This window comes from Salmo trutta, chromosome 3 (assembly GCF_901001165.1).
Source record: "Salmo trutta chromosome 3, fSalTru1.1, whole genome shotgun sequence".
Lineage (NCBI taxonomy): Eukaryota > Metazoa > Chordata > Actinopteri > Salmoniformes > Salmonidae > Salmo > Salmo trutta.
The window spans coordinates 57,524,321-57,537,234 of record NC_042959.1 but is presented as its reverse complement, the minus strand read 5'-3'; the positions used below and the strand labels follow the sequence as shown (position 1 = coordinate 57,537,234).

The following is a 12,914-nucleotide window of genomic DNA, read 5'->3' as shown; positions in this document are numbered from 1 at the left end:
AGGTCTGCTGCACAGGTTGCTGTTATGATTCTGGACGGCCAGAACTATAAATAGCCCTACTATTTTGAAGTGTGCCCCAATTTGGAAAGGAGGGGAATGTATAGCCCTGTGAATGCTATGCATTTCTGCAGTGTGAGGTGAGGAGGGAACACAGACAGGTCCCAGAGAACCCAACCCACCAACTCCGTTTACAAGGAAATATTTGGCAGCCTGAGCCATAAGAAGTTTATAGATTTCTGCTTTACTTCAATTACTTGGCCCAGAAAGATGAGGTTAAAAGTTTAATATTTCCCACTCACACTGTATTTAATGGAATGTAGGCCTATTCAAGAGAATGTGTTAGCAGTTTTCTACTGTCCTGAAGTTTAGGCACTTGTTTAGGACCATATATTTATTTATTGTTTTACGTATCATTTGCTCAAGTATCTATTTTAAGCTGTTCTGTTTACCCAATGTTAAGTTTAGTATTATGTTATGCATGTCATTAGGGTGTTTGTAGTTGATGGAGGCATTTGTACATATTTTTTACCTAGAGGTTTGAGGTAGAGGTCGACCGATTAATTGGCATGGCCAATTAATTAGGGCCAATCACATGTTTTCATAACAATTTGGTAATCAGCATTTTTGGATGCCGATTATGGCCGATTACATTGCATTCCACGAGGAAACGGCGTGGCAGGCTGACCACCTGTTACACGAGAGCAGCAAGGAGTCAATGTAAGTTGATAGCTAGCATTAAACTTAGCTTATAAAAAACAATCAACCTTCACATAATCACTAGTTAACTCCATATGGTTGATGATATTACTAGGTTAACTAGCTTGTCCTGCGTTGCATATAATCAATGCGGTGCCTGTTAATTTATCATTGAATCACAGCCTACTTTGCCAAACGGGGGATGATTTAACAAAAGCGCATTCGCAAAAAAGCACAATCGTTGCACGAATGTACCTAACCATAAACATCAATGCCTTTCTTAAAATCAATATACAGAAGTATATTTTTTTAAACCTGCATATCTAGTTAAAATAAATTCATGTTAGCACGCAATATTAACTAGGGAAATTGTGTCACTTCTCTTACATTCATTGCACGCAGAGTCAGGGTATATGCAACAGTTTGGGCCGCCTGGCTCGTTGCGAACTAATTTGACAGAATTGTACATAATTATGACATAACAATCAAGGTTGTGCAATGTAACAGCAATATTTAGACTTAGGGTTGCCGCCCATTTGATAAAATACGGAACGGTTACGTATTTCACTGAAAGAATAAACGTTTTGTTTTGGAAATTATAGTTTCCGGATTTAACCATATTAATGACCAACGGCTCGTATTTCTGTGTTTATTATATTATAATTAAGTCTATGATTTCATAGAGAAGTCTGAGCGGTGGTAGGCGGCAGCAGGCTCATAAGCATTCATTCAAACTTTACTGCGTTGGCCAGCAGCTCTTAGCAATGCTTGCTCACAGTGCTGTTTATGACTTCAAGCCTATCAACTCCTGAGATTAGGCTGCCAATACTAAAGTGCCTATTAGAACATCCAATAGTCAAAGTTATATGAAATACAAATGGTATAGAGAGAAATAGTTGACTCGTCATAATTCCTATAATAACTACAACCTTAAACTTCTTAATCTCTCTAGGGGGTGTGGGACGCTACCGTCCCACCTGGCCAACATCCAGTGAAATTGCAGAGCGCCAAATTCAAAAACAGAAATACTCATTATAAAAATTCATGAAACATACAAGTGTTATACATTGATTTAAAGATTAACTTCTTGTTAATCCAACCACGGTGTCAGATTTCAAAAAGACTTTACGGCGAAAGCAAACCATGCGATTATCTGAGAACAGCGCCCAGCAGACAGTAACCAGCCAAGTAGACGAGTAACAAAAGTCAGAAATAGCGATAAAATTAATCACTTACATTTGATGATCTTCATATGGTTACACTCACAAGACTCCCAGTTACCCAATAAACGTTTGTTTTGTTCGATAAAGTCCCTCTTTATATAAAAAAACTCAGTTTTGTTAGCGCGTATTGTTCAGTAATCCACTGTCTCAAACAATGTCCGGTGAAATTGCAGAGCGTGAAACTCAACAAAACAGAAATTCTCATAATAAACATACATAAAAGATACAAATGTTATACACCAGCTTAAAGATAAAGTTCTTGTTAATCCAACCGCTGTGTCAGATTTCAAAAAGGCTTTACGGCGAAAGCAAACCATGCGATTATCTGAGAACAGCGCCCAGCAGACAAATCATTACAAACAGTTAGCAACCAAGAAGAGGAGTAACAAAAGTCAGAAATAGCGATAAAATTGATCACTTACCTTTGATGATCTTCATATGGTTGCACTCCCAAGACTCCATGTTACACAATAAATGTTCGTCTTGTTCGATAAAGTCCCTCTTTATATTCAAAAACCTCCGTTTTGTTGGTGCGTTTTGTTCAGTAATCCATTGGAACAAAGCGCGGTCCTAACAGACAGACGAAAAATCAAAAAGTACCTTAAAAGTTCGTAGAAACATGTCAAACGATGTTTATAATCAACCCTCAGGTTGTTTTTGTCATAAATAATCGATCATACTTCAACCGGACAATAGCTTCGTCAATAGAAAAGGTAAAACAAGAAAGGCACACTCCCGGTCACGCGCAGGACTTTCCACTGTCCTCTCATTGAAAGTGGTGTTTCTCCCTCATTTTTCTGAGTAAAAGCCTGAAACAATGCCTAAAGACTGGCCACATGTAGTGGAAGCCATAGGGATTGTGAACTGGGTCATACGTCTTTGTATGGTGGATAGGCTTTCAATGAAAAAACAGGCATTTCAAAATAATAGCACTTCCTGGATGGATTTTCCTCAGGTTTTCGCCTGCCATATCAGTTCTGTTATACTCACAGACATTATTTTAACAGTTTTGGAAACTTTAGAGTGTTTTCTATCCAAATCTACCAATTATATGCATATCCTAGCTTCTGGACCTGAGTAGCAGGCAGTTTACTTTGGGCACGCTTTTCATCCAAATTTCTGAATGCTGCCCCCTACCCTAGTGAAGTTAGCTGGGAATATTGAAAAACTTGGAATATTGAACCACCAGCTTTCATATGTTCTCATGTTCTGAGCAAGGAACTTACACGTTAGCTTTTTTACATGGCACATATTGCACTTTTACTTTCTTCTCCAACACTGTGTTTTTGCGTTATTTAAACCAAATTGAGCATGTTTCATTATTTAATTGAGACTAAATAGATTTTATTTATGTATTATATTAAGTTAAAATAGAAGTGTTCATTGTTCATTAAGTATTGTTGTAATTGTCATTATTACATATATATATGAAGGAGGACCAAATATATTTGGTCCTCCAAGAATCAGTATTGGTATCGGCGTTGAAAAATCATAATTGGTCATTCTCTAGTATGAGGCGTATAGGCTATTTGATACCAGTGTAGGTCTTAATTAAATTATTAGGTGTTCCATTCCTTCATTCAGTCCGTGTTAATGGAAGCAATGATGTTGACGACACCGTTTGTAAATCTGTGCTCGATTAAGAAGCTTGTTAACCAAGAGAGATTCCACCTTGCATGGAATCACAGCCACTGACTGACCAAGCAGTTAGTGTGGTAGCTAAAGTCTCCTTAACACCCATCTCTGGTCCCAGCATGGGCCTTAAAACCAGCAGCGACATGCAAAAGAGGAGATCTCTTCAGGGAAATGTTGGTTCAGTTTCAATTAGGCTTTACTTTAAATAGCCAGCGCTCTTGATGATCCCAAGCCTGGGCTTTGCCTCTGTTCTGGTGCTAATCACTGCAGGATATTAAACCTTTCCTCTCACAGTGTAAGCACACATGAAGTTCTTACTGTATTGTACCAAGCAAACCAAGCCATCCCACCACCGTATGACTATCAATGTGTGGTTGAAATCTAGAACGTAAAGAATAAGCACACATGAACTTGTTATTGTACCATAATGACCAAGCAAAGCAAACAAGCCATCCCAGAGCCTGCCACAGTAGGGCTACTGCATAGTTCCAGTATTGCACATGAAGAATGAATCCCAATGAAATGCATGCAGTCAGCTCTCATCATAACGTCAAGGACCAAGTACAGTCTAATAGCTATGTTGTTGTTAGGTGCCCCTTTTCCACCGTATGTTAAGATGACATTGATTGTCACAACATAGTTGTACCGTCACGTACAGTATAGACCTACCATTGTTCTCTAGCTCTGTGTGACTAGACCGGCAAAGACAACAGAACGAGTTAATAACTTCAAGAGAAACATGAGCATAGCCCGAGGAATAGACCTCAAACCTCTGCCTGCACCCCTCCCTCCCTCTCTGGCATGGAGAAATGTTGACTTGAAATCCCACAAGCAGACAGAGGAAATTTGTCTTGTTGAATAAGAGCCCAGTGGAGAAGGAGAACCCCTTACTTTAATAGTTAAGGCTAAAAGTTAGCATGCTCTCTCTCTCTCCGCTCTCACACGGCTGTAATAATTAAGCCTGAAGATGTCCATTGTTAAGGCTCTGTTTGAAGTTACATTCTTCGTTCATGCAAGCTTGAGCAACAATCTCTCTAATTAGTACAGATGCGTACAGTACCAGTGACACACGGTGCTCTAAAGTGCCCAGCCTTTCTAGTTGATCTATGCTTTGGGGCTAATTGCTCCGTTAAGGTCACAGTTAATCATATTTCACTATTCTGTTCAAGTGGAATGAGTCAAATCAAAGGCCCTTTTAACCCCATCCACACACAGAATGACTTTGATTCTGAAAAGGAATGATTAAACATAGGTATATGTTTTTTGTCAATTTGTCCAATTATGCCAAGTAACCCCCAAGGCACGTGTCATAAGAACACACTAGAATGTTCTGATTTTATTCATGGAGGAAAGCCCTTCCAGCCATATCTCACAGCAAAGAGTGTTTATCACACATAGGTATGCCTTTTGTGCCTCTCCTCTCAGACCAGCTTTATGATGAGGGCTTTACTGTTAAGTGTCGTAGGCGAGGGGCAAGAGATCAATGTGTTCTCAAGATCACCCGTACAGTACAGTATGAATTGTGACAGTAAATGAACCTTGGCTCTTACATCGGTGGGGCAACACACACAGACCGGGACTGAGACACGCATAGCAGTTCAAAGTGCGGTGCATACACACAGAGCGCACACACACCGCACACACACACACACACACACACACACACACACACACACACACACACACACACACACACACACACACACACACACTAATTACAAGTGAGCCCATTCAGTGGTTCTATTGATCCAAGTGCCAAGCTCTTTATTGCAGATAAACTCATGAGTTGATCGTTATTTGCATGTTAAAAACTTTGTTCATGCTGTGCTTTCTCAACAAATTGGAAACGATGACAGTTGCTCAGGACTTTTAATGTAATTTATGTCCGATCAGCTTTTTCTATTTTGGGGATAATTAATATTTTATTATCAGGTTTGGCGGACTGTGTTGCTGAAAATAAACTATAAATTCATTGTTTGGGCTACAACAATATTTTTATCTAAATGTTTGCCTAGCTGAAGTTTGCTTGACTACTCAAGATGGCGATGATGAGAGTCCAAGAAAACTCTCTGTGCTTTCTCACATCAGACCTTATCTCTGCTACCTCACCCTACCAAGCCTATTTCTCTAGGTTTTTCTATTTAAGTCATTATTTAAAAACCCCAGGAGAAGATTTTGCTGCATTTGTTTGTCAATCTCAGAGAGAGGCAGCTTTAGGAAAAAAGCTCATGGAATCTGCCCACTACTTTTCTGTTGAAGCTATTGGCAAGGGCCCCTGCTTCCCACTGGAACAGACATCTTTTTCAAGGAACTCAAACTGTTCAGTCAGTTCCACTCAGCATCAAGGCCTGGGCCTGCCTGGCTCTAGTTCTCTATCCGATGAGAGTGGAAGGCAGAACTGGTGCTGAATGAAAATGCTGTGCAACTGTATTTCCCCTGCTGATAAATTAACAGCAGATACCTACTAACAAAAGGAGGTCTCTCTCTCTCTCGGCTCTGACGATGGTCCACATGATCTATGGCTACCATGACATCCTTCAGGGGGCTTCTTCTAATTTGGTTTTGGAGCAGGAAAGAGTAGGAGTGGTGCTCCTTCTGGTTGTGAAACTTGCGGCCAGCTTTTACTTTCTTATGTAATCAGGCAGGGCCAGGGGGACGGGAAATAGCACTGTAAAAGTACCAGGCAACCTGAAAATCCTGACAATTCCTGAAAATAGTCCATGACTACATGGCATGGGACAGTCTAGGCTTACTGCAACTCCAAACACCAATTAATAGCCTGATATAAGTATTTCTGGAATAGCATCAAAAGGGTCTCACTCAGAGCCATCTACATTGAGTGTAAAAAACATTAGGAACTCCTGCTCTTTCCACGACAGACTGACCGGGTAAATCCAGGTGAAAGTTATGATCCCTTATTGATGTCACATATTAAATCCACTTCAATCAGTGTAGATCAGTGGTTCCCAAACTTTTTATAGTCCCGTACCGGTCAGCGCATTCTCAAATGTTGTTTTTTGCCATCATTGTAAGCCTGCCACACACACACTATACAATACATTTATTAAACATAAGAACCGCTTGTTGTAATTTTGATGAGCCAGATAAGGGATAACGAATCCAGTTGTTTGTGTCGTCCATTTGTGTCGTCCGTTTCGGGAAAGTACTTGCGTAATTGCGCACCCAGTTCACTCAGGTGCTTTTCTACATCACATTTGACATTGTCCGTAAGCTTGAGTTCATTTTCACACAAAAAATCATACAATGATGGAAAGACCTGTGTGTTGTCCTTGTTAATGCAGACAGAAAAGAGCTCCAACTTCTTAATCATAGCCCCAATTTTGTCCCGCACATTGAATATAGTTGCGTAGAGTCCCTGTAATCCTAGATTCAGATCATTCAGGCGAGAAAAAACATCACCCAGATAGGCCAGTTGTGTGAGAAACTCGTCATCATGCAAGCGGTCAGACAAGTGAAAATTATGGTCTGTAAAGAAAACTTGAAGCTCGTCTATCAATTCCAAAACACGTGTCAATACTTTGCCCCTTGATAACCAGCGCACTTCTGTATGTTGTAAAAGCGTTACATGGTAGCTGCCCATATCATTGCATAATGCAGAAAATAAACGAGAGTTCGGGGGCCTTGCTTTAAGAAAGTTAACCATTTTCACTGTGGTATCCAAAACGTCTTTCAAGCTGTCAGGCATTCCCTTGGCAGCATTAGCCTCTCGGTGGATGCTGCAGTGTACCCAAGTGGTGTCGGGAGCAACTGCTTGCATGTGCGTTACCACTCCACCATGTCTCCCTGTCATGACTTGACCACCAAAGTCCATTTGATGTCACAAAGCTGTCCAGTACTTTAAACAGATCCTCATGTCCTGGTTTCCAGTGGTTTGCAGAAGAGGATGTCTTCCTTAATTGATCCCCCATAAACGTAACGGACATATACCAGGAGCTGTGCCAGGCCCGCCACGTCTGTTGACTCATCCAGCTGTAACGATTCACTGGTTTGTATGCAAAGCAGTAATTGTTTCAAAACATGTCCTGCCATGTCACTGATGCGTCGTGAAACAGTGTTGTTTGATGAATGCGTTGTCTGTATAGTGTTTTTGGCCTTTTCCACCAGCATTGTCACCTCCATATCCTTGGCAGCAGGAAGAATTTAGTCCTCCACAATAGTTTGGGGCTTGCCTGTCCTAGCCACTCGGTAACTCACCATATAAGACGCTTCTAGCCCCTTCTTATTAATGGTATCTGTTGCTTTTATACATGTCTTACTACTTGAAAGTCATCTTTATTCTCGCTCAAAAAACTCCCGTGGCTTATTTTTCAAATTGTCATGTTTCGTTAATAAATGACTGTGCAAGAGTGAAGGTTTCCCGCAAGAGAGTAACGGTTAATGTGATTGGATGTTAATTATTTGGTTAGACTACCTGTATTTGACGTGTTGTTATTTCGCTGAACACTAGATGGTTTAATTTTATTTTTGGCAGTGAAATGAGGCTACCTCACCCAAGTGAATAGCCCCGTTGGAAAATATAAATGTACTGTTTGAAAATGTGAACTTCTTTCTCTCTTTTTTTTCTCAATCACATTTTTATGTGTCAAGAACTGCAATTCTGCTCGTTTTTTCACGCAGTTTTCTGTGTTTATCAAGAATGGCCCACCACCTAAAGGTCATCCAGCCAACTTGACACAACTGTGGCAAGCAATGGAGTCAACATGGGCCAGCATCACTGTGGAACGCTTTCAACACGTTGTAGTCCATACCCCCAACGAATTGAGGCTGTTCTCAGGTCAAAAAGGGGTGCAACTCAATATTAGGAAGGTGTTCCTAATGTTTTGTCCACCCTGTGTATACGTCCAAACGTGCAAAATCTATGGTTCTTGTCTAACTGTACATGTATGAAAAAGTATTGTAAGGTAATTGTGGTTTGAGTTGGGGGGGAAAACTCCAAAAAGGCATTCAGCTTCATTCAGTGAGAAACTGTGCTAGGCCTAAGCCTGCAGAGGACTGTGTCATGTATAGGGCCTGTATTTCAGGGGAAATGTTTACAAGTGTTTGTATTTGTAGATGTAGGCTATCAAGAGGTTAATAGGATACTGACTTTAAGATGTTCAAATAGACCAAAGGTCCAACTTGTTGTTGAACGTTCTCCTGTCTTGACCCAGGGATTGGACGAGGCTTTAGCTACATGTCAACACTCACAGGAAGCACCAGCAAAGTATTGGCTGAAGGGTTTGGAATAACAGCATCATTGTGTCAGTCTCCGTTTCTGTTTCTCATAAGTTTAAAATGTGATCTTGTCTGACTGACCAGGATTCTCAGACAGTGGTTGCATCAAAATACTACATGATCTGATCTGCACCAACTTTTTCCTTTTGTATCTGTTTTCATCTGGGTTGGAATGATCAACACCACCAACCAGGCCGGGTGATAAAGGTGGTCAATTGTAGTCTATAAACCTCTTGAGAATGATTATAAAAGCAACATAAAAAGCTTTTTTGAGTGAGGAAGTTCACTGTAGGTTTAATTTCTATCCACACACCACATGAGTACAGTAGTTTCAACTTAGAACTTTTGAACAATCATACCATAGCCTTTAACTAAGACCTGAGAGTTGTTTGCTGCTAGAAGCTGTTTACTGTTTACGCTAGTGTTTACTGACCTGTAGAACTATGTGGGTTAAGATGTGCTCTGTGCTATATTAGTCTCCACTGTGAGACTTCCTTTTCCTTCTGAAGCATTTTAGTTTAATTCACGTCCGTCATGAAGCTACACACTGAAGAAAGATGTTAACCCAAAACGTCTGTGTATGCTATCCTTGATGCAGTAAAACTAATTGTAAAAGATCAGAAACTGTTTTATTGTGGACCCATTAGCTACATTTTTTGCGTATCTAGTTACATTAATCTCTCCTGTTTTCTTTTACAGGTTCTTGCATCATCTATCAAAAGTGAATGGGAAAACCCAAAGAACAGAGATTGAGAAATAGCTCCATAACATGGCTGTAGCCGGATGTCCAGATTATTTTCTACACCATCCAAATTATCAGGTAAATAATACATGTATTTTACTAGATGTTTTGTACCATCTATATTTCAGTACATTGACCTCTTTGTCTTTGGTCTTGAGTGTTCATGTGTAGATTTTAAAGGTTTTAATATGTCAGAGATATCAATTAATTTGGAATAGCAATTACAAATGTTACAATTACTCAAATTTACTACTGTGATGTTTTCTGTTAAAACTATTGGCTTGGACCATAGTTTAACCACACCATCTATCAGACCTAGCTTCAAATATGATTTGTTTTCTTTCAGTAACTTTGAGCGTTTACTTGAGCCTGGCTGCAGTGCCAGTTGGGCGCGGTTTTCACTTTTGTGAGTATTCCATTGGTACTTTTTCACAAGGCAAGTTCAAGCAAGCACAGCTAAAGTGTTAAAAGGATTTCAAATACTATTTGAACCCAGGTCTGCCATGTTTTATAAGCTCTTTATTAGCTGTGGTAATATTCTAGTGTTTGCTGAAGCAGCACCATTTGGGATTTGGAACTCTTATTTACACAAGTCATAAACTTAAAAATAATAAAACGCTGTATATGCATCTAACATATGGAACTGTATATAAAACTATACATGGAGTGGTTAGGAAAAGACTGTTTAAACACTCCCAGTTCTCCTGCTATAAGCCCTCCCTCACCCCAGAGCCAGAGCCGAGGGAAGACGGGAGCGAGAGGTAAAAACCAGAGCCCCACTCTCTCAGCTGGGCCGTAGCATAAAAACCTTGCTGTGAATGTACCTGTCATGGCCAATAGATTTAGTGGCAGAGCATGAAGGAAAACAGAAGAGCCAATGAATGGCAGTGGCATGGACGCACATTCCTTTGGGCTGAATACATTGATGGTGATTCACATGGTGCATGGCCCAGCATGGGGAATCTGGACCCGACGTAAAACCGTCAGCAGTGGTCTCAATCAATGGATTAACCGGATTGTTTTTTACATTGTTTGTTTCCACGTGCAGGAGTTCAACCCCAGTCTAGTGGGAAATAGACTATCAATCAGCCTGGTCACTCGCCCTGTAGAGGAGAGTTCAACCCATCCAGCCCTAAAGGGCTATTTAGGAAGCCTGTGCTGTGGGGATTTTAGCTTGTCATCCACCACCCACCCTCTCCCTTGGGCTTTCATTGTGGTTAAGGCTAAAGAATAGAATATGAATAGGCTATGTCCACTTTTCTAGTATCAGACACACTCGTTTAGTCATGCAGCTAAACACAAAGTATCTCTGCTAGCTTAAGAGTTCTTAGAAGTAGCTAGCCTATGCATCTGATCTCTTCCTCCACGGGCTCATTCACACTGTCAGTTTTTTCATTTGTAAATAATGGGCAGAAACAGCCTCTTTATCCTGGGGTTATATAACTAGTAAATGTTATGGGATTCTGGGCTCAGCTCCAAGGCGGTGTTGGAGAGAGAGCGAGAGAGAGCTGGGTGAACTGACTGGCGGTTTGCCACAGCACTCCAAGGAAAGCTTACCAACTTAATTACTGTATTGAGTAGGACTATTGAACTGGATTTTATATGGATTGAAATGTCTCCGTTTTTTGTACTTTCAATTAGAGCTGGGGGATATGGACCAAAATCCATATCGCAATAAATTACCTGAGTTGATGCAATAACGATAAATAGAACTATACGTTTATAAAAAAATAACAATTATGATCCTTTAAACTACTACTACTAGTCTGATGGAAATTGTCCCATTTAAAAAATACCCATATTAGGAAACTTATTTAATTTCAAACTTCACATTTCTCTAGTATAGGCTACTTATAGTAATGAACGATATCAGCAATGTGATCGATATTTTCCGGTTTATCGTCCCAGCTCTACTTTCAATTAAACACTGTGTGTGAAAGGTCAGGTGTTTAGTCCTGTTATGAGTTTCTGCTTATGGTCTAGGATGCCAGTGGGATGCCAGTGAAGGAGAACTGTATCTTCTGAGTCGTGTTCATTAGTCACCAAACGGAGGAAAACGGTCTGAAACAGGGAGGGTCTGGACACAAACGTTTCATTTTCGGTTGCTAAAAGTTTTCCAGCGTTTTACGTTGCGTGCCCTAATGAACAGAAGTCTGGTTTTTCTTTGTTTGGTAGATCTGGAGGGTCGCATCATGTTTCCATGTTGGGTCAGTCAGTGATGGATCGATAGACTTCTGTCATCAAAGATGGTACAGTATATAATAGTGCAGTACATACAGTGTGGTCTGAAATGATTGACACCCTTGATAAAGATGAGCAAAAATGACTGTATAAAAAAAATAATGAAAATACTGAACTATATTGTATGGGGAAATTATATTATTTTATACTAATACCATTGGTAAATTAACTAGATTTTGTTTAACAAATAATATTATTGACACCCCTAAAGATTCTTAGAAATAAAGTAGCAGTGACTACTAAACTTGTTGGTTGCATTTGCAGTTTGTTTTGGTTGTGTTTCAGATAATTTTGTGCCCAATAGAAATTAATGGTAAGTAATGTATTGTTTCATTTTGGAGTCACTTTTATTGTAAATAAGAATAGAATATGTTTCTAAACACTTTACATTAATGTGGATGCTACCATGATTACGGATAATCCTGAATGAATCGTGAATAATGACGAGTAAGAAATTTACAGAGGGTCAAAGATCACAAGCTTGATGTAGTCATTACGTGCTAGGAATATGGGACCAAATACTAAACTTTTGACTACTTTATTTGTAAGAATATTTAGGGGTGTCAATAATTTTGCCCACTACCTTTAAAAAAATAGATGACTTGTTAAACAAAATTTATTTCTCTGAGAAATTGTATTAGTATAAAATAATAAAATGTCCCCATTTTTTTGAACATACAATGTAGCTCAGAATTTGAATGATTTATTTTCTACAATGATTTTTGCTCATCTTAATCAAGGGTGTCAATAATTTTCAACCCCATTGTAATTGATGTAGGCCTACGTGTAGGGTTATGATCTTTAATAGTTAATGGACACATGGATTGCGTTCTCACTCTTGGTTTGCTTCTAATAGGTCTTTGGGTCACAGTGTCTGTCGAATTAACTTTATTGATCCCCAGAGGGGTAAATGGGTTTCGCCACCAGCGGCAGACATACAAAGCCAGTGAGACAGTTACGTGAAAGTTCACTGGCGGTGCCAGACATTTTTCACTGGGGAAGCTTTTTAAAGAAAGGACTGTCCAGCCAGCGATCCCAGTTGATTGGTGTTTATTCTGACGATAGACACAAGGAACCACATTAGATGGCTGTAGATTCCTGATTCGTCTGTTAGCATGGAAATAACCAATGCGAACATTACA

General features: G+C 39.8%; 1 protein-coding gene across 7 annotated transcripts in view; it reads left to right on the top strand.

The window, feature by feature from the left end:
* The window catches only part of LOC115180502 (growth factor receptor-bound protein 10), an 82,922-nt gene that overhangs the window by 20,259 nt on the left and 49,749 nt on the right, over positions 1-12,914 (top strand). For 3 of the 7 annotated variants that reach the window (XM_029742662.1, XM_029742648.1, XM_029742653.1), the window contains exon 2: positions 9,489-9,609. In XM_029742662.1, coding sequence (XP_029598522.1) covers positions 9,559-9,609 — 51 coding nt within the window. In that variant the 5' untranslated portion in view covers positions 9,489-9,558. Of the gene's footprint in view, positions 1-9,488; positions 9,610-9,877; positions 9,938-11,318; positions 11,781-12,914 lie in introns of those variants that run through there. The other 4 variants (XM_029742693.1, XM_029742684.1, XM_029742670.1 and 1 more) reach the window with 3 other exon arrangements.